This window comes from Rhinolophus hipposideros (assembly GCF_964194185.1).
Source record: "Rhinolophus hipposideros genome assembly, chromosome: 23".
Lineage (NCBI taxonomy): Eukaryota > Metazoa > Chordata > Mammalia > Chiroptera > Rhinolophidae > Rhinolophus > Rhinolophus hipposideros.
The window spans coordinates 36,634,438-36,657,090 of record NC_138069.1 but is presented as its reverse complement, the minus strand read 5'-3'; the positions used below and the strand labels follow the sequence as shown (position 1 = coordinate 36,657,090).

At 48.4% G+C, this 22,653-nt stretch overlaps 1 protein-coding gene across 1 annotated transcript in view; it reads left to right on the top strand.

Annotated features, from left to right (window-relative positions):
• SLIT3 (slit guidance ligand 3) overlaps window positions 1-22,653 on the top strand; it is a 561,455-nt gene that overhangs the window by 428,909 nt on the left and 109,893 nt on the right. The window contains exons 8-9 of the mRNA XM_081035897.1: window positions 4,112-4,275; window positions 13,263-13,404. Coding sequence (XP_080892023.1) covers window positions 4,112-4,275; window positions 13,263-13,404 — 306 coding nt within the window. The remainder of the gene's footprint in view (window positions 1-4,111; window positions 4,276-13,262; window positions 13,405-22,653) is intronic.

Here is a 22,653-nt window from a genome sequence, read left to right as displayed (position 1 = left end):
AGTGCCCTAAGAAGGACACAGATTGGGAGTCAGGCAAACCTGAATGTAAATGCAAGGTCAACCACTTACCCTGGGCAAGTTTCTTCCCACTGCTGCCCTTCAGGGACAGCTAGTTAATAATGTAATGAGAATGAAATATGCTAAGGTATAAAGTCATGGTGTGCACTCAACAAATACTAGTTTATGAAGAAGAAGAATGATCCAAGCCCAGCTTCCGTCATTGTTCCCCAATTCTCCTTTTGATCCCTCATAGGATAACATAATTCCTTCAAGGAAATCTACCCTTTTCCCTACCTTTTAAAGTGGAATGGTGCCCTTAATGGAGTTTTAAGGAGAAACCATTGGGTCTTCAAAGACCTCTTCAGAGTCTCCAGAAAACCACCGATGAGCTAGAGAAGAGAATGGCCCAGCGGTCCTGGCCTCGGGGTGCTGGGCCTGTGTCCACGAGTGGGTTGAGTAGAAGAAATATGGCTCTGGCTGGCAGAAATTGGCTCAGCTCCAGGGGCTGCTTCCTCTGTCATCATAGGGGCTGCTGTGATTTCTACTCCCCTGCTTCTTGTTTCCAGTTTAGCAGCAGCAATGACAAGCTGGGCTGGGTCCACAGAAGGAGGGAGATGGCTAGGTCTGGGTCTCGGGGGTTTGGTTTGGCTGTATGGAGTGAGGAAAGAGGGTGGGACAGAGTGTTCTCCTAGATTCTGTTGGCCTCCTCCCCTGTGGTCCTGAACACTCATCTGATGAGTTCAAATCAATGAATCAATCTCGTCTGTTCTCTTTGCTCCCTGCCTGGTGCCATTTTCTCTTTAGTTTAATTTCAGAGATGGCTCTGTAGAGAACTCTCCAGAGACTTGAGCTGACTAATCCCCCTTCACTGTAATTAAAGTGGGGGTGGGTGGGGAACTGGTGCTGGAAAAGGGGGGAAGAGGAGAGAGGAAGTCATAAATGGGATTTCTAAAGGAAAGCTTTTATATTGAATTCAGAAAGCCACATTTTATAGAAAATGAACACTGACCCTCTCTAAAAGGATTTGCTGGAAATTTAATTTAGTGTCTGTTGCTAAAAGGCACCTTTTACAAATTGGCATTTGTACTCATTCACCTTATCTTCTGTAAAGGTGGGTTAGCCAGCTTGGAATATGGTGTATCCATCAGCAGAAAATGGCAGGACACCATGCAGGAAACTCCTTGCTGCCTCGATGCTTCGGTGTTGAAATCAGAGACGAGAGCCATGTACAGTCAGGACCATGAGTTGGGACGAGATTGCAGTGTGGAGCTAGTTTCCTCATAATGATAGTAACAGCAGGCTTTGCTTTAGTGGTTTACAACGAGCCAGGCCGTGTGCTAAGCACTTCTCGTGAATCGTTTCAATACCTAGGAAGGGAGGGACCACCCCCGTGTCATCGCCCTCCCAGCTCACCAAAATGATTGAAAGTGAAATAATTTCCCTTCTCACTCAGGAGGACTAAAAATACTCCTGGCGGTTTTCAGGCTCACGTTTCATGACAAACATGATTATTTTTTTCTTTTAATATTAGTATATGGGATGTTATTACTCAATGCAGGTCTCCCAGACATGATATGAAAGGCAGCTTGAAAGAGTCTGCGATCACTAGCTCTGGCACCCTCTCTCCCAGCATTTTTGCTGGGTAAAATTCCGAGAACGGGGGGAGCTGGGCCCATCAACTGCCTCAGGCTTCTGACAAGAGCCTTCACGTGGCTTCTAAGTTATTTTTGGTCACCTCTCTTCCTGGTCCCCTTTGGAAGAAGAGAAATTCTTACAAAGACAGACAAAGGAGCAGGAACCATCTGTAGCAAGGGTAAGAAGAGAGGTGGCTTGAGCTGCAGGCGGGGACTGAGGAAGAATCAACCTAATATAATCTTCCAAAAGGGGAACAAACCTCTGACATTTTGATTATCTCAGAAATTAATCCTCTCAGTAAGGATCTGACTTACCTAAACCTCATTTTGGTTCTTCCATTGATCTCTTACCCCTGATTGGAACTGACGGGAATTTGTTCGCATTGATCTGCCTCATAGGTCCACACTCGTTGCTTCAGCGTGAATCCCAGTGTCCTCAGCTTTCCCTCCTCACTGCCACAGAGGGCACTCCCTTTCCTAACAAAAGCCCAACTCTCATTAAAAGGTGCGATTCTCCTGGCACATGAAAGAACTCCGCCCCTCAGCCTGCGCATGCCACCAGCCTGCCTCTGCCCCAGCTTGTCACCAGGACTGACCTACTGGTCAGTCCCAGGCAGCCTTTGTACCCCAGGGTCTACGTCTGGCCATAGAGTCCTCTCTGTCTCTCTCAGGAAAACTCAGGAATGGGTCAGTAGACAGATCATTTCACTCATGCTGCCATTCCCCAGGAAGGCACAATGTGGTAAAGGAATTCCCTTCTCTCCTCATGCTCCTTAGGAAAGAGGAACCAGCTTCAAGTTCACCCCCAGACCCCCTGTTAGAACTGAGGTGCTTCCCCAAACCCTTGCCAACTGCTGCACTTCTTTCTGAAGTGCCTTCAGCAGCCCTGGGGGATCTGAGCTTTGAAACTCAACGGGGAGAATTGATTGGGGCCCGTTATAGGCACTGTATCTTGGGCCTAGGAGCCTGTTAAAATGGGTTGGGCCTTAAATGTTGGCCCTGGAATACAAAAAGAAAATTACATCATCAAAATTAATGTTAAAACAAAATCATAAAAATCTTTTCAGCAGGAAAAATAAAATGGCATTCTATGTGGGAATCAGGTTCATTTAGTTCCTCTGATGGGATGGGATGTGGGGGCCCCCGAGGCTGCCAAGGCACCCACTGGCTCTGGCATGCCCAGGGTTTCCCCCCGACCACGGGCAGTGGGGCTACGCGGCATGCAGCTCAAGCTGGCTGCACTTGCCCGATGTTTAGCGGAGAGGGCCTCACACTAAGTGAAGTGTGGTCAAGAGCCCTTCAGCTCTCTCCATTTCAGGCATGGCGGCAGCCCGAGTCCCTGCTTCCCACTGCCACTCAGTATTAACTGGCTTGACACAGAGTGCTTGAAAGTCCCCAGATACTGCTCTCTGATTACCACGTCCCGCATTGGGCATTAGAAAGCCAAGTGTATGATAAGCTGATGTCACTAAAACTGGCCTATCACCACTTCTAATGACATAGGGTTCTAGGGAATGTGGAAGTTGGAAGCTCTGGTAGAGGAACCTTGGGGAAGAACCTTTAGAAGCCCCTGGATATCCTTAGTTTGTCCCCCAATTAGTGGAAAGGAAATTCAAGTCATATAACAGACGGGATTGCCATCAGAAGTGGAACCTGCAGATTGCTCTAGGGAATCTTGCTCAGTCAAGGGCAAGAAATTGATCTGGAATCAGCTACTAGAAGGAGAAAGCCAGGGAGTCCTGGAACTGGTTAGGAAGTCTTTTCAGAGGCACCTGAGCCAGTCAGAAGAGCAGATAAACCAGGTAGAATTGAGCTTGGGAAGATGAAGGGCATTATGGAGGGACGGCTGGGGTCACAAAAGTCTGGTGTGGACAACACTTACTTAAATAGCTGCATCCTTCTCTCCATGCCCTGCTCACCCTGGCTGGTGCACTCAGTGGTATTGGTTTTGGGCTCACCAGCATTACGTGCAAGGGCTTCATTAAAGGACACGTGGGGAGAGAATGAAAGGGTAAAAGCAGCAGCAGATCTCAGCCGCAATGCCACCATAACCTGGGGCATTGAGATTGAGAAGCTGTTTCAAGCCATCTGTAACCCATGCTAGCTAAAGTACTGAAATTCGCACATGAGCCACCCCTGTGGAAGTTTGACTTGAATCAGGACTGTCACTGTCATTGTGTCACTCTCCCCCTCCTATGTGCTGAAGGTGTTGTGAGTGGGAAAGAAAAGGGTGGAATGACTATTAAGAACTGGGGAATTGCTCACCCCTGGAGACATCCGTTGGGTGTGGCCTGCATGTGAAGATAACTGTCATTTGTGGCTTGGCAATAAAAGGGTTGAGATTCCTGTAGTAATTCAGTCATGCAGAGGGGAAAGCTCCCCTGGGCTCCTGAGGATTATCACGCTAGACAGAGGGCACAGAGGTCTCCCCTCTTCATGCTGTGACCGTGTCTTCCCTCTGTCCCTGCCTCTCCCAGGCGTCTCCACTCCAACCACTTGTACTGCGACTGTCACCTGGCCTGGCTCTCGGATTGGCTGCGACAGCGGCGGACGATCGGCCAGTTCACACTCTGCATGGCTCCTGTGCACCTGAGGGGCTTCAACGTGGCAGACGTGCAGAAGAAGGAGTACGTGTGCCCAGGTGAGGCCGCCCCACTGCTCTGCCCTCCTGCGCTGTGACTCACCCATCCGTGAGGTCACCCTGACCTTGAGCACACACCTTGGCCCAGAGCTGGGTGTGAACCCAGGTCACCCCAGTGCTTAGAGAACGCTGGAGTCCTTCAAGGGGTTCCAAGCAAGAAGCTCTTGTCATCTGTTAAATGAAAAGGCTCAAAGAACTCATGAATCCCTTCCTGTTAGAAACCTGACATGTGTTAGGTACTTTAGCATTTGCTAAACATGTTTCTGTCCTCCAGTTGCTCAGAGCAATTGGGAGACAGGATGGAGGAGGCTGTGGGGTCATCCTCCTTGGCTGGAAATCCGAGCTCTGTCCCTTATCAGTGTGTGACTTTGGCAAGTTTCCACTTGTCTGCAAAATGGAAATAATACTAGTACATAACTCACAGGATGGGTGGGAGGATTAAATGAAATAATGTATAGAAAGCCCTCAGCATAATACACAGCACTTGGTAAGAGCTAATAAGTGAGGCTTAATTATTATAGTTTAGTGGGCCCACAAAATGCACTGAGCAAACATAGGCGTTTGATCTGTGGGCGATCGAAATGTAATAGAAGCACAGAAAACAGAACTGTGCACAGACGTACTGAGGCAGCACAGACGTCCCGGGATGGGAGGTGGCTGAGAGACTGAGAACGTCATCCCAGAGGATGGAGCAGCTTTTACACAGAATCCTAAATGTGCTTGCTGCTTCGCTTTTCACTTTCCGTTGACATCCTCCATTCCCACCGACTCCCCCTTTTCTTCTGGCAAAGAAGTAGAGCTAATCCCTTGATTTCCTCAAAAAAGGAAAAAATACAAACTATTTGGTTGTTGAGGATGTTCCCAAAGAGGCATATCTGACATCCAGGAACCCAGTCCTGGGATCGGGGCCCAACGGCCTACACAGGCCGGTCTCAGGGAGTCGGTGCAGGAAGGGAGGATGACAGGGAGCTTAGCACGGGTGGGGGCTGCAGTTCCCACCTTTCTTAACTGGTGCAGCTTTCAGTACTGCAGGTTTATTGAGCAGAATGCGCTGCAGGACCTGCTATGACAGGTGTACGGATCGGCCCTCTGCTTCTCTTGGGCTGCATTTGCAGTACGTAAGAATTTTCCTTGAATTCAACTTCATCTCGTTCTCTGCTGCTTGCTCCTGTCATGTTACTACTTCATCAAGTTCTTTATTATCCAGCGACATCCTAACACGTCTCAGAGCAGTACCTCAATAATTTCCTATAGACGCCCACTTAGAAATCACTTCCCATCAAACACGGATAATAAAACCGTTTATCACACAGGCACCAAACTCAAACATAGTGACTGTAATTACAGTAATTATTAGGCAAAGGGTACAATACCGGCATAAGTGCCAGTGAAAGAAATAATTATAGAGTGCAGGAGTCAACCAAGAGCTAATGAGAAAAACTAATTAGAGAGAATGTGAAAACACATCGTTACAGGTGGGTGCCAAGCTTCATGCTACACACGAGCATAAACACCACGTCAACGCAGAAGTGCCTTCCCAGGGAAGGAGTCGTGAGACGTTGCTTATCTAACCGTAGTCGGGATCCAAACCCCGGGGGGGTAAGGCCAGGCGACCCTCATGGGTCCTGGAGGTGCTAGCTCCCCAGATGTCCCTCGCCTGGAGCGGCGAGATCTCACAGGCGGCTTCGTGGTCACATGGAAATGTCCTCATCGCCTCCCCTTTTTATGGCAGTGAAGCCCATTGCTTGTGGGGGACCCTGTAGCTTCCTAATACAAGGCCAGGTGTCTTTGGAGGACATGAGCGTGTAGTCCACAGACTCCATGCAGGACCAGACCACTGACCTCCACCCTGTCCGCACAGTATGAATTCAGGGGAACACCACAGTGGGACCACAGTCCATTGAGGAGTTCTTTAGGTGCTTTCCCAGGTCTCGGGTTAAAAATAGAATACTGTGCGGGCTCCTTTCTAAAAGGGTCCAAGGCAGATAGGATGGTCTGGGGGAACTGGTGTATTGAACATCCGTGATGAACAAACCGCCGCCATCATTAGTGGGGTCCAAGAGGACCAACTTTTCCAAAAAGTGCTAACTCTGTGATAATTGCTAAAGGTAGTTGGTGGGACTGTGATGAAAGGATGCCAGAGGAAGCATCCTGGAGCAAGACTCAGGCTGTTGTCACAGAAGAGGTCAAGGAGAGGGTTATTTTCATGCACTGACCACCCCCCACACACGCGTCGCCCGGGCGTGCAGGCCCCACCCCACAGCAGAGCCCAGCAGAACATCTAAAAGAGGTGGTTTTGTCCAGACCCGACTGCGGCTGTTTTAGCTGCAAAACCACCAGTGTTCCTCCTGACTCAAGCTATTCCCACAATAACTTGCGGCAAGAAGACTTTAATCAAGAAAGGGCTGGGGACAGAGGGGTGGCGGGGGAGGCAAGAACATCTCTTTAAAAATAGAGGTTATCTGCTCAGGAGAAAGAAAGGTGTGTGGCACCAATTAAGCCATCCCTGCGTGTAGCTTCATCACCAGTGACCCCTGTCCAGGCGGCATCAGAAAACCTCCCTGGGCCCTTGGACGGTATCAAAAAATTCGCCAAACAGCGGACGGCAGAGATAGGAAAGAGCATGATGTCTCAGGCTGTGAGGGCCTTGCCTGTCCGAGTTCCTCATAGCTCCCTTTGAATTAAATCCAGCTGTCTGGAGCCCAGCCTCTTTCCAGAAGCCACAGCTACGGGCCCCTTATCACTCCAGCTAACCCAGGAATTCACTAGCAGCACACTTTGACAAAATGCATCTCCTCTGTCACCTGCACCCTTCCCATCAAAGGCATTTATTTTTTTTTCCTCTGGAGAGACAATTAGGAATTTTTCACAAGGGTGACGGACTATATCTTTGTTTTATTTATTATGAACGTTTTTCTGTGGTACAGAACTGAACTGCTTGGTTTCCTTCAGCCACTGCTGAAATGATTTCTCTGTTAGCTTTTACTGATTCAAGAGCAAGGTTAGTGCCCCAGGAGTCGAAGAGTCCTGGTCTCATTGCCTGAACCTGATTGGGACTTTCTCAGAGTTCTTATCGCAGCCCGGAAGAAAGGTTCCGCTTTGGCCATTAGTTGGCTTGTGTTATGTGAGTTGCAAAGTTTTGTTTGTTTGGTTGTTTTTTTCCATCCTTACCTAAAGGGCTTATTTGGGAGTTTAAACTCTAGCATTTACCTTCCATGCGTCAATTTTCTGACACCTGAATCTGAGAACGTTTTTTACCAGTCACAGTTTGTAATTCAAGGGGATTCGTTAAACCTTTGACCTCCTGAGTCAGTGATCTGTTTCCTTTGAATATCTTTGAACCCATTGGGTTGTCCCCCCATTTCACACTCTTCTGCCCATGGCCTTTGAATGTGAGATACCTTTTCATGAAGATTAATCTTGTCTTCTAGCAATAAGGGGCCATGGCGTACCTTATTTCAGGTACCCTGATACCTAGAACACTGTTTGATCCTAATAACCTCTCAATGAACATATTCTCATTTATTATTGAAAATGAAATAGGTGTGTCTCCCTGGAAACAGGAAATTCCCTCCCGCCCAGCTTTTTCTTCTTCTTTTTTTTTTTTAATTTGGGACCAGCTACTAAGTATAAAGATAATTAAGGTAAGCCTGACTGGCCGCCCATCTCCTTAGGAGATTTTAATTAAAACACCATAATTGGACATTGCAAGAATGAGATTATTAGGTTTATAGCCATTCCCAAAATTATCATGCCTCTGGTATTTAAATCACGTTCATTTATATTCTCATCATAATTGCTTGTGTCCCATTGTCATTGCAGTCTGTTGTTGGCTTTTGAAAGGCCAGAGGCCAACAGGGATGCTTAATTTGAATACTGGAATTAATTTATTTCCACATGCTCACAAGGCCATTGGATGTTTCGACTCTGTGCATTCTACTCGGTGATACTCTCTTTAAAGACAGAAAGAAACTCAGCTCTAACACAAGCATGTCTGACTGTTCCATGTCACCACCCGAACTGCCTCTTTCTCCCTCACGAGACTCCAAAGCGCTAATGGTCTTCAATTTCACAGCAATAAAGAGAGGCATGTGGGTGTCTTTTGGGCAGAGTTGATGGTAAGAAGAGCACTGGACCGAAATGTGGAGCTTTATTCTTCACTAACTCCATGATCTTGGGCAGTTTGCTTACCCTTCCTATTCTTTCATTTCCTCACCAGTATAACAGGGATACTCGTAATAGAACCTACGCCGTGGGTGTTATGAGGAGCAAGTAAGATTGTATATACAAAGCATTTAATACAGCATCTAGCACGGAGGAAACATGCCGTAAATGTTGGCTGCTTTTACAACAATGATGGTTATTCTTAGTTTGGCCATGACTGTGTCTTTGGGCAAGAGCTCTCCTCTCTCAGGGCTCCTGTTTCCTCACCATCTCCATGACCCTTTGTAGGTCTAAAGCTCAGTGACATTTGCCCCATTCATTGGGGTGAACAAGTTAGGGCCTTGTGCTTTTAGTGTGACAATTATCCCCATTTGCCCATTAGGAGAACAAAGGTGAGGTGGCAGCTGGGCCAGATCCACCTCCCTGGTCATCACTCCAGCTTTCTTGTCCCTCAGAACCAGAGGAGGAGTTGTGCCGCCCGCAGAGACAGGATGGTTAGTTCTCTGTCTGTGCTGGTGATTATGAGCATGTTTCCTGTGTGAAGCCAGGCGGGGAATGCATTCCTGCCCCCTCGCCCATGGAGTGCCCTTCTTCCTGATGGGATAGGGGCACCCCAGTGATCAGTGAAGAGCAGAGAAGGGCCAGTGCCGCATTCCCCCAAGCTCTGCCCTGCCCTTTATCAACGCATGAGGCCACAATGTGGGGAAGCTTAGGAGACTTCAGAAGGCGGGCATCTCCGTTTCCTCTTGTTTGGCACAGAGGTCTCTCTGGCTCCAGATCGGAAAGGTAGAGCAGAAGCGTGACTGAGGAAAGGTGATGGGCCCCGGCTGGGTGATGGGCTCTGGGCCCACACCCTCACCTCCAGTTCAGGGTGAGAACATCCTCCTGCCTCCAGGAGCAGAGGGCTTGGGCACTTACTTAAAAGGGAAGGAATGAAGAGCAAATCCGCATTCACCCCTAAGCTTAGAATAGAACACTGTAGAACATAGATTACAGGGGCTTCTGTGTGCTCGTCCATCCCTGCGTTCTGATGTAAGGGAGAGGAGGAGGTGGCACCAGTAGACAGGCTGCTCCAGGCCGATGAGGACTTATGGGCACCATGAGAATGTGTTATGCAACAGGGAGACACGCTTGAGGCCCATCCCCAGAGAGTCCCTTCGATCAAAGAGACGTAGAGACTTTTCCTATCCTGATATGAAAACTCCACTCCATTCCTCTCTTCCTCCCATCTTGTAGAAAGGCAGGTGTTTCCTCGTGTTGTCCCCTTGGAAATCCACTGCCCCTTGCACCACCCCCTCAGGACCTTGTGCTTTCAGTGTGACCCATGCAGGTGAGTTAGGCCTACTGGCAGCCCCAGGGGACTGGGCAAATGCGGCAGAAAGCCTCCAACTTCAGGCATGAGAGCCCACCTCCCCAGTGCCGTCCTATCCCTCACTCTGTGGCTGATTCTATGACCAGAGCCCAGGGCACACAGAACTCAGGGCTCCCCTCAGCGCCCTTCCAGAAGGAAGGCTCACCGCCATAGTTTGGTGACATTCAGCTCCCATGTCTACCAGGCTTCTGGGCCAATTTCATTTGTGAATTTGTCCTCTCACTCACCCAAGGTATGTTTACTAAGTCGGTGTTTTGTGTCGGTCCCTGTTTTAGGCACATGGGATGTGACAGGAAGACAAAAAAAGTTACTGCCTTTATAGAATTTATATTCTAGACTCAGTCTGTCCAGACACAGAAAGCAAAGGGGAGGGACTTCTGACGTCACTCAGAGGCCCAAAGCGAAATGGGCTTTGGTCCATCAAGCGCTGATCAGAGGGGAATGTTTTCAGAGAAAATGAACCCATCTTTCGGCACCATCTTCAACCTGAAATTTTGTTTAACAAGGGAGTAATGTCCTTACTATGTGTGAGTGCCTGGCTGGGGAGCTGCCAGCCTGGGTGCTCACGGAGGCTGTAATTACCACTCTGCGTAATTAAAGGTGTTGTTAGTGACCTGGTTAAGGAGTCTTAACAACATCCCCTGAAATGTAGCACACACTGCCTACAGAATCAGAGCTACCCTGAGAAACACCGAGCTTCTTCCTGGAGGGACTCAAGGCTGCAATCTGGGTCTGGTTTAAACGGAACTAACGTTAGGAGAGCCATCCAAAGGAGCAGTTTTGAAAAAACTCCCATTTCAGAACTTCCTGTTGCCCATAGAAGCCCTTGACCATAATGTCTTATTTTCCCCCTTTTTTCAGAAACACCCCAACCAAGTAATATATGGACAGATCAAAAGAGGGGTAGTCATCCCTCCTCCATGGATGGAAATGCAGGAGCTCCGACTCCAGCCCCTCCAGGAGCCCAACATTTCCCAAACAGGATAGTACCCAGGCTGAGGCAATTCTCCCTAACTTTGTCTGGCGCACTTACCCCTTGATATGGAGGGACAGACCTGGCAGTTTTCTTTGGAGGAGCGCCATCTGTGCTCCAAAAGCCCTGCATCTGAAGCCGTACTGCTCCCAGCCTCCCCGGGATATGGGTGAGGGGGTAGGAGGCCATCACACTCTTAGTTACCTGCAAAGAGACCTGCAAAGGTATTACTCTTAGTTACCTGCAAAGAGAAGTGGAGCTGAGGTGGGAAGGGTGCTGTTAGTTGTCTCACTTCTGCTTCCATTGTTCTGAAGAACAGGAGTAGTCAGTCGTTAGACCCAAAAAGGACTTCAGACATCTGCAATCCAAACTCCTTACTCACTGAGAAGGTAGCAAAAAGCTCAGAGTGCGTGCCACGACTAGCCCAAGGTCTTGCAGACAATTGGTAATAATAACATTAAAAAGGGTGATAACAATAGCAGGCATTCCTGAGCTCTGACTCTGTGCCATGCATTCTGGTAAATGCTTTACATGCATTAACTTCCTTTGCCTTCACAACAAAACCATGCTATGAAATAAGCATTGTTACTCCCCCCACCCATTTTACTGATGGGGAAAACTGAGGCACAGGGACATAAGGATGAAATGATACAACTAGGATTCAAATTGGGGCAGTGGGACTCCAGAGCCCACGCTCTCAGCCGTGACATTCTCCTTCCTGATCTGAGGCTCTGACAGGCTGGCTCTCTGGCTTGCCATTGTCTTAGGAATGTAAAGACTTTCACAGTTTGGAACAAAGCCAGTATCACCTCTCTCTCTAAGAACATGAATGTTCCAGGTGGGGAGTTTAGTGTAAGTTATCATCTCTCTGGCATTTTCCATGGTCTCCATTGGAGCCACTAGTATGACACTGGAGAGTTCGAAGTCCTTATACCCTAGACAAGAATATTTTCTCAAATGTCCAGCTAAGAGGATGTTTAAAAAAAAAAAAAATTGTGTGTGTGTATGTGTGTGACAGTGTGTGTGAGAGAGGCACCATGGGAAATAAGACTCTGTGATCACTGGGTCGGCACTTTCTGGCAAGGCAAACCTCCCAAATTAAGCTACAGGCATCCGTTTGAACCCCTACAGAAGGATCACCCCAAACTTGGGGACTGCTGAGCATGGCAGCCGTCTCCACTGTACTCGTCTCACTCAGTGTCCACACGAGGACTTGCCCCAGGCCCAGTCAGTCTTCTGATGCAACTTCTGTAGCTGGACTCACTCTGACTGCCCAGACTCAGCTCATCCAGTGAACAGAGGCCAAACGCAGATCACTTTTCCCTGCAGTCGTTTTATGTGTTTCATGTTTAGTCTCTTTCGACAGCTCCCAGCCAGAAGTTTCGTGTCTGAGCTGTGAGGCTGTCTGCAGAGTTATGCTGGGTTTGGTCTCGCCTGTGGCCCTTTGCTCTGGGAAAAGGGAGATGGAAAGACACGGAAATGACCCCTGTGGCTGGATCCAGCAGGAGAGGGATAGGAGCCATTGGGCTGAGTCTACCTTTTGGACCACAATGTCCACACTTGCAAAGCTAACCACAGGTTTGAGATTCTTACCTCACTTTGAAGAAGTAGTCATAGCCTGAAAACATATATAATGCGTTGACAACATGTGAATTGACTTCTTGTATGAGAGATTTAACGTGGCCACCACAGTGATTATGATTCTTGGGACTCTTCGAATCTTGATTTCGCTGGCTGATGGGTATGTTTGTCTACATTTGCCTTTCTAAGTAACCTCCTTGGATGCCATTTTCTTGGGTTTTTATCACTTTGCTCTAAAGTCACACTGCTTCTCATCTCAGACCAAAGTAAGAGCCGAGTTGAAAATGTGTAGTAACTTATTTTTTTTTCTAATGAGATAAGTTTCATTTGCATGTTCTCTGGACATAACAGCTGTTAAAATGTCTTGGGTGTCACTGTTGATGACTGTATTGAAATGTGGACATTGATGCCCCGGATGGGGAAATTCTCCCACCTTTGTTCCTCCCACCTGGTTTTGATAGTGATTTCCAGCCACTTGAGAAAGGAATGAAGGTGTATCTACACTCAGCATCAATTCCTAGATAAAAGCCAAAAACTCTAGGGTGTCATTCAAACATTGGGCACCCTGAGAAAGCGATCCCGGGATAAGCTCTTTGCATATTTTCATGTGTGATTGACTCTGAGAGGACCTCTTTCTCTGAAAGGCTAGGATGATGAGATGACAGAGCCAGTGGAATAATCCAGAAATAGTCAGCTCAAGGTCAGAGTCTCTCCTCTTGGCTCAGTATTCAGCCAGTGGCAGCTGTGTCTCTGAGATGAGCGGAGATGTCAGCTGCTGATAATTTTTCAGGTAGCTTTACCAGCAGCGCCGTCTCATTGGGAAGCTGGTTAAGGGGCCCGGAACCCAGGAGGCTCCTGACACTGACGTAAGTTGACCATTGTGTTCTGGCCCCACAGGCCCCCACTCAGAGCCTCCATCCTGCAATGCCAACTCCATCTCCTGCCCTTCGGCCTGCACTTGCAGTAATAACATCGTGGACTGTCGCGGGAAGGGCTTGACGGAGATCCCCGCCAACTTGCCAGAGGGCATCGTGGAAATGTAAGTGCCCCATCTGCCACCCTCTGTCCCTGGCGAGTCCACTTCACTGCCTCAGCCAATCCCCCAGTAAGCAGGCAGCCTGTTGGGCTGCTAGAGCTGACCCTCACGAATCTGTTTGCCGTGCTTCCAGGCTCCCCCAGGTATGGTAGCTCTGTGGTCAACAGCGTAGACTCCATCAGCACACTACAGCCCGTGGGCCTAATATACCTGCCACCTAGCTTTGTATGTTCTTGGAACACAGCCATACCTGTTTGTTTACGTATTGTGCGTGGCTCTACGGCAGGAGTGAATGGCTGTGACCCAGCAGCCCAATGGACGTCCTATTTGGCCCTTTACAGGAGAGGTTTGCCAGGCCCTGGCCTGGAGTCACCCTGTGATTGTGTCCTGGCGCCATGGGCCAGCTGGATGACTTTGGGCGAAATGATTGCTCTTTCATGTTGAGTTTTCTCACCTCTAATAACATGATAATTATAGTCCTCTCAGTGAGCCCTTGTGAAAACGAAATGAAATACTGCATGTAAGCACTTACCACCATCCCTGGCACACGGGCACGTGCTCTGGAAGGTGGTCATGGTCATGGTAGGACATGTACGAAGGATGACCTGACTCCATAGCAAGAGACTGAGCTCTGAATCACTTCAGATTGGACCATTGTCCCCTAGATTGATCTTCAGGTAGAGACAAGATTGGACGTGTTTGTGTGTGTGCACAGCTGTCCAAAATTCCAGACAAATTCCAGTCAAATGTGTTTGTCCACGTAGCTCAGTTTGCCCACTATTCCCTCATGCACTAAAAAATGGCTGGTGTCTCATTCTGGATTGAGTAGAGCGCCAGTCGGCTTTGACCTCCAGATCGCTCTTTATATGACAATAATTGTTTTCATTTTCTGCCTTCACTTTTAGGTGGCTTTATTAAAAACATGATTAGGTGGGACCCTCCTGTTGAAAACATCATTAGCTGAAATCCCTCTGAATAAAAAAACATTCATTTCCCTCGCCTCTGTGCTTCTGCATGATGTCCACCGCCCTCCCCCATCTTCCTCTTTTGCTTCTTTCTCCCCCTCGTCCTCCTCTGCCTGCCCTTTGGTTCCCAGTGCATTCCAATAGGTGGCCCATTGGCTCCTCCATTCATGCATTCACTCTACAAATATCTGTTATGAGCTCACTGGGAGCATCAACAAACAGACAGTTTCTGCTTTTGTGGTGCTTGTGTTCTAGTGGTGGGAAGACTGTGATAACCAATAAAGCAAAATAAATGAGATCATATAATAGACAGTTGTAGGTTCTATGGAGAAAACTAAACCAAGGAAAGGACTTGAAGTAAATGAGAAAAACAACAACAAGTGAATATCTGGAGGTAGAGTGTTGCAGAAAGCTGGAATAGCATGTGCAAAGGCCCTGAGGTAGGAGTCTGCCTGGTGTACCAGAAGGCCAGTATGGAGCAAACACAAGGGAGAGTGTCACGGGGTGAGGTCAGAGGGGTAATGAGGGCCAGATCACGGAGGCATGGTAAGGATTTTGGTTTCACACTAACTGAGAGGAGAAGAAACATGTGACTTCCAACCGTGGGGCCTTATTCCCTCTTTCTTCATCTGCTTGGCCAGCTTTTCTCTGCTTTCCTTTAATACTTTCTTCCCCAGCCCCAGAGGACGCAATCCATGCTTCCGCGCCCTTCCTGTAGGTAGGAGCGAATTAGCAAAGTGTCCTCTTGGCGTGACATCCACACCGCCTGTGTTGTTCATCCACCTTTACTCAGCCCTCAGTCATCCTTTCAGCAAGAATCACCAATTGATTCCCTTTGTGTTTTACCATAACTCTCCTTCACTGCTTGAGGTCCAGACTCTAGCCTTGAGGAGCCCCTCTTTGCATGGAATTCCCTTAGACCTCACCGACTCTCCTGCTTATCCCTCGGCTTCCCTCCTCCTACCATTTCTGTTTATCCCTGTCCTTACTCTCTTCCCTTTCTGCAGCCTTTTCCCTTCTCTTTTTCTCCCTTCCCTTGATTCATTCTCCCCCTGCTCTTCCTCTCCCTGCCCATAGTCTTCCCACTTCATTTCCCAGCCCCATTTCTCTGGGTGGAGACCCAGTGAACCCTTTGCTCCTCTTTATAAGACACTCCCCCCATCACTCCAAGGCAGGACTCTTCCCCCCCCAAGATGAATGTTCAAGATAGAATTCCTGCCAACATTCGTCATTTCAGATCCCCATAGATGGTTCCTTTCTTTCTCCATCTGCCAGGTTTTCTCTTTGGCAGGCACAGATTTTCCCTTGACCAGGTCTCAAACCACAGCCTGAGGAAAGAGGTTAGTCTGTGTGGTCAGGCTGTAACCACTGACCCCCTCCCCACCCCTGATGCAGGAGGTCTGAGCCTGCCCACCCTGCTCTCCTGCTCCACATCTCGCTATCTCAGAGGCGCACGGCTCAGGTGTCTGGGAAAGAGAAACTACAGATGTCCACATCATAGGTGGGGCCCATGCACACCAGACCATACCTGGGCTGTTGAGCTCACACCTGGACATAGAATGTTAAAGGGGATATTAACAAGCTTGAGTAGTGATTTCCAAGAGGCTCTCTGATTATTAGTGAGTTTTTCCTGATTTGGGGTAACGTGAGAAAAACAAGAACAACGTGATGTTTTTCCATTGAGCAAAAATATTCAGCTTAAAGGAACGTCCTTTATAGTAATTTCCTGGACTTCCTTATTCTGCTTTTGTTGTTATTAAAAATGCCATTTCTTTTAGAAAATGACGGCCACTGAAGGCAGGATACATGTGTGTGTTAAATATGTGTTTAATTATATGCAGTCATTATAGAATTATAAATGTACAGCTTTATATGAATGTGTATTATGTATAATTGAGAGAGAGATTTATTTTGCTTTATTGGCAAAATAAAAGCTCGGTAACCACCTAGCCCATGAAATCCCAAAGTCTGGGAATGACTAACCTAGCTAGAGTACTTCCAAAAATGAGCAACCACAAACGACAACCAGGTGATTAAGAGTGTCAACCATGGATTCAGGCAAACCTACATTCTAACGCCAGCCCTGCCTTTTTGCCATTGACCAATATCGTTTCTGAGTCTTGGTTTCCTCAACTGAAAAATGCAGAAGCTAATGGTACCTTCTTAATGCTTCTTATGCAAGTTAAGTGAACGTTTGCTGTCAAATGCTTAGCATTGGGTCTGGTACGTGGAGCATACTGTGTGAGCAATGATAGTTGTGATTTTACCACTGCTCCAAGTGATACTGCTATTACTACCACCACTTTTATTAGGCACGATGAGAGGGGTTAGAAACCACAGGAGCTGGAGCTGCCTGAATAAGAGGTCCGTCCGTAAAGCTAGATCAGTTCTTTGAAAGTTATGGTTGAAAGAATAGGTTCAAGAACTAGCCTAGCCACTAGCGTTATAAATCGAGCCTGGCAGTAGCTCATGTTCATGCAAATGTATGCAGACATGCAAATAAGACTGCCCCTGCTTACCTGGCACCCACAGCCCATCAGACAGATTGCCCAGGTCTTCATTCACGTGCTGTGCTTGCCTCTTTCTCCTGTGATGAAATAAAGCTGAGACATTAAAGCAGAGTTGGCAAGACTACGGTTGGAGGGTCCTGGGAGAGGTGACCTGTAAGAAAGAACTGTTTCTAGAAGCAACAAAGCCCGTGCTCGGGCACCTGTGGGTTGGCCTGAAAGTCTTTAAAGCAACTAAAATGCATCCTCTTAGCAGTGAGAGAAGACCAGCCAATGGGGGAAGTTGGAAGATGAGGAAAAAGGGAGCAGAGAGTTGAAACTTCAGGATACACCCCAGAATGAATAGGAAGTGTCTGATTTATCATCCCAGAGTCAGCCACGTGGGACTGTTTCTTTCTACTATCAAGAATTCCGCCTCGTGTCCATAACCACCTACACAATCCATATTTCTCCTTTCTCCTTCGGCGTGCTTGGCACCGTGTCAGGCTCTCTACTCCCTATCCTCAGTCCTTAGCTGGTAGTGGTGTTCCTAAACCTTGGGAGGGGTTCTGCCCTCTCCAATATTTTGCAGGGGGTGCTCTCTCTCTCTCACGCAAAGCAATCAGGCAGAATTTTAGATTTTTCCAAAGCCAGAGCAGCTCAGGGAAGTGTGTGCTGGTCTCCCCACATAGCCAATTCCTCCTAAAAATAGCTTTCTTCCAGAGAACCTGCAGTGAGATGGTTCGCTGCAGATGTTCCTTGAAACTGAGCTCCCATGAACAGCACTACTCTTGTTGCTCCCCAACTTTTCTCTCTACCCGCTCCCGCCTCCAGCAGGGATGGGTTCTGGGAAGAGCCAGAGACCCACATGCTTCTCTGTTCTGTCATCGTCAGTCTACCCTCCTGGATCCTTAAGGCTGGAGAGGGGCCATCCGTATCTCAAGCACCGTCTTAATCTCTGTCCCATCTTCTTCCGTGTTTGCCCCACACCCCCACATAGTGGCACCCAGTGTCTCATGCCTTCCACCATAGCTGGTTAATTTATTTGCTGAAGAAAGGCTGTGGATGGGCTTAAAGGTCAAGTCAGAAGTGAGAGCATCTAGGGAGAAAAGTAGCCCCCCTTTGCACCTAGCCTCACCTCAACCCCATTGTTTGTCTGGGGTGGGGAGACAGCTGCCTAACAAAAGTAAATATCCTCCCATTTCACTGGTCACTAGGGGATTTTAAAGAAAGAGAGAGAGAACTAAAAATCAAAAACAGAAAAGCAGAATGGAAAGGCAGAAGCGCTCTGGAAACCATTGACATCAATGATTCTTAAAATGCTCTGAGAGCACCGGGTTTGTTTCTGTGGGACTGCCGCAGTGGAAGGAAGAGAGATGGGATGGGATAGGGGCACGTGGTGTAAAAGGAAAGCCGATCAGGTAGTAGGATAATGCAGAACAGAGCCTCGGGATAAATAGTCCTGGGGGTGAATCCCGTTCTGCCTCTTACTTTGGGCATGTTTCTTTAACATCTGGCTCACTCAGATCCCCCCTTTGAAAAATGGGGCTCATTGTACCTACTAGAGATGTTCCTGGAAGATTAAATGACAACATGTAGGAATGGAGCACACTGTTTGGAAGCTACCAAATGGAATCTAAAAAGAAAAAACTTACACACATGTATACATATACAATGTGGTAGATGACTAGTCTCAAGTTCCCATACTATTCTTCATTCATTTTTTTTCTAAGAAGAAAAACAGGTGTCCTCTGTTGGAGGCCTCTGGGCATCTGTATGTAACAAGAGCAAATCGGGCTCTGTGTCTACACCTCTGTATTGTGTGGGCAATGCCAGGTGTTCTGCGGAATGGCTCACGTCACACACATACGTTCCTCATCTTTGCTGTGGACCACACACATACACTTAGTGCGGGACGTTAGGACTCCCTGCCTTTCCGAAGAACCACCAGCAGCTAAGGTAAAGAAAGGGAGAGGCCAGGAATGTGACTGATGGGAACCTTCCCCCTCAGCCCTATTCCAAGCGCAGTGAAGCCTCAGAAACTGAATCATGGTCTTGTCTCCAACCAAACGGCCCAGGGATGAACATGGATCTGGACATCCTCACGAGCTCCCAAGTCAAGGGAAAACTAAGAGAGATGGGAAAGACGTAAGGACCATTGTACACACTCACTATGGTGACTTCTGCAAGAGACAGTGTAGCCTAAGTGTTAAGAACGCAGACGTCTGAGTCAGACCAGTCTGGGTTCAAGTCCAGGTCCCGACGTGCAGCCTGATGTTAGGCACGTTGGCCTCTCTTTACCACAACTTCCTTGTCTGTAAAATGGGCATATTAAGAAGACCACTTGCTTTGTAGTCTTAAATACAGTGAGCCAGTGTGTGAAGAGCCGGTGTCTGATGTATAAAAGCCCTCAGTGAATGGCAGCTGTCCCTCATCGTCACTGCCTCAGCCACACCACCACCAGGAGTCCAGCCCAGCTCCAGGACCCCTTTGCCGGGTGACCCGCAGCCATGCCCTGCACAGCCGTGTCCCTGCCAGTCTCTCTGGCGACATGTTGACTTATGTATTGCTAGAAATATATTGTGTTCAGTCGCATGTTTGCAAATGACAGATCATTAAGGAAACACCAAGGAACTAGGTCAAATCCATACCAGCGCAAATGACTGAAAAATCCCCATCCGAAGTTCCCACTGTTTTCACTTGTGCCAGAAGACGCTCAGATGTTTGATTGGTATGTTTGTTTCTGCGCTAGTTCTAGGAAAGCAGTTTGCAGCCTAAACAATGTTTGCCAGACAAAGAAAGACAACATGTGCCGGTTAAGAGAGACCTAAAACAGCTGCTGGCTTCAGACACATCCCTCAGTGTGACCGTTTCTGCTGATGTGAATGCTTCTTTTTGTCCTTCACACTGAATTTTTGTCCCTGGGAGAATGGATCTCTGCATGCGTGTTCCCGGCTGTGGGACTGGTCTATGTGTAAAAGCCACCACGGGTACCTGCTGCATAGCGACTGTGTGTGCGCACACCCTCCAGCCTTACTTCCTTGATGGAAGGGCCACTTCCCTGAGAATGAGTGCAGGCAATGACTAACAGAATGGAAATGCCTCAGCCCCAGACGACATTCAACACAGCTCAGTGATGGAGACTTCGGGCTTTCAAACCGAATGAGCTTGCGTTTGAGTCCCGGCTGTAGCTCTTCCTGGCTTCGTGAATCTGGGCAAGTGACTTAACATTTCTGAGCTCAGTCTTCTCATGTTCAGTGGAGATGGTAATCATGACTAGGATCTGCCTCCTAGAGGCGTGAATATTGTTAGACACACCACGGAGAACTCTTAGCCTAATGCCTGATTCTAAGCACCTGATTATCATTATCCTACCCTGGCCTTCACGTTTGCAGTACGCTGACTATTCACAGCTACCCAGCCACCCCCAGGCAATCGGCTGCCCCTGGGGCAAGGTTAACCTACACCCATGGCCTTGACATTCACTGGGGTTGGATGTCCAGCCAGTGCCCACAGCCGCACAGGACGCAGAGCAACAGCAGAGACAAACACCCTCCCCTGAGTGGACCAGTCTCGAGTACAGGACACACAGCGACGTCCCTGCCAGGATTACAGGCTTAGGGTGGAATTCTTTGTTCAAAAATCACACCTTTGTGCTATTCGCGTATTTCATCCATATTCACATCTACATTCCATCTTCCCTCAACTCCTACGGCCGTTTTACAAAATATGTACTTCTGCAGAGGCTGCACGATGTGTCAGAAGGAGCCCTGGGCTCGTAACCCCTTAAACTTTCCTGTGACTTTGGGAAAGCCACTTTCGTCTCTGCGTCTCAGTTTCTCCTTTTTCAGAAAAACAGGCAGTGTGTCCAGTGGGTAGAAACAGAGAGATGGCAGTTCTGCCACTTACTAGCTCCGTCAGCTGGGACAGACTATTTGATCCCTCTAGGTTTTATTGTCCTCACCCACCGTCTGTGGCCAACACAACTTGCCTCATACGTGTAAGGATTAAAAGAGATAATAGACATAAATCAACTCAACGTCATAAAAGATAGCTCTTCCTGTGTGGTAGCAATAAAATTTGGTTCTGTGATGGGCCGTTTTGAGCTGGCCTCAAATCACCAGAGGACTAAGCTCTCTGGGTGCAGGTATCACCTCCTGCTCACCGATGCGTCCTTCCTCCCTGCACCCATCCCTAAAGTGGCGGGTCATTGATTTTGAACTGCGTGGCAGCCAGCTGACCTCACACCTAGTGCTGACATGACTCGCATGGGCTCTTGGCCCACAGCTGGGAGCAGTGGGTCCTCTGGAAAAAGCTGATGGGATCGCCATCGTTAATGGACAGCGGCTCTCTCCAGAAGCATCATCCAGCCACAGTCCCTTGCCAAAGTGGCAGGTGAATCACAGGATTCCTGGAGAGCATTTGCCACCTGACTGGCAGTCCCAGAGACCCACAGAGCTGCTGCCTCCTCGGCTGAGAAACCCCTGCTGAACTCTGCTCATCTAGAAAACGAGAATGTCCTTGGAACTTCTCAGTCAAGGCAGCCTGCCCAAGTCAGCTGCCTCAGCGGGCGGCTCCATCAGGAGTCTGCAGCCTCTGAGACCTTGTGGCATGTTTTTGTGGCTCACCGTGAGCCAGCCAGGTCTCTGCCCAGCCAGCCTGTGCCCAGGGGCCCAGAAGAGCACATTCCTGCCTTCTGGCTGGCCGCAAAGGCTTTCTTAACAGACCGTGGCAGTCTCATTTGTAGACTCCATTCTTCCAGCATCCGAGAATGATCTGTCGTGATGCCCCCTCTCTCACCCTCCCTTCATCTTTCTCCCCCTTCCTTCGGCCTGGAGAGTGATTTGTCTGTGTTATGGGTAGGCCTGACAAACCATTCCACATTAGCAGCTGAGATGTTGTTTGAAATGGGAAAATTGCTGGCAAACTGCTCCATTAGCGGTTCCAGTAACAAATACTCTGTTCCCCCAATGAAGATGAGATCGCAGAGGAACAAATTAATACGACTGTCTCCCCGGCTCTGCAGCAGGAATTACTCTTCAAGATGAACAGGTTCATCCCAGCCAGAAATGTGCGTCCACGAGATGTAGCCTCCGAGGGAGCCAGCTCCTGCCGTTTCCTCCTCCAGCTGCCCAGCCCCTCCCCACACACCCCTTTTCTGTATGTCTCCCCAGCTGAGGGTTTGGGAAGCATCCATGCCAAATGAGGAAGTGATGAAAAGATCCACACCTTTGGAGACAAGAGAGATGGATGAGGGGGAGATGCTGAGTCCTCAGCCTGGGCCTGGGTACCATTCATCACCTCTAATGGAGGGCCCTGCCTCCTGCTCAGGCCTCTTTCCCACCACACCTGTTCCTGGTGACAGGAAGTCATTTGAGAGATGAAAGAATAAAGAATGGAGATGCTCCTTGCTCTCCTGGCCTTTTCTCTTCCAAGGAAGCTCTGAGCCCTGGGCCTGCAGCATCTCGTGTCTTCCCAGAGTAATAGGAGAGGAAGGAGCATTTCAGGAAAGTCCGTAAGATGTTATAGCCATAGATTTGTCCAGCAGCCCGGGGAAGTGGTCCAGCCAGCACCCCTGGGGCCACCAGAATATCAGGGAGCCAGTCTGATGAATGTCAGGCTGGAAGCTAAAGACTTGAAGACTTTTTCTCCACCATATTAGAACAGCCCAGAAACAAACATTGAATCATATGCTTTATACCTGAAACTAATATGTCAATTATACCCAAAAAAAGAAAGAAAGAAAAGAAGACAAAAGAAAAGAAAAGAAAAACCCAGAAATGAAGTCAGACGTTGTCACT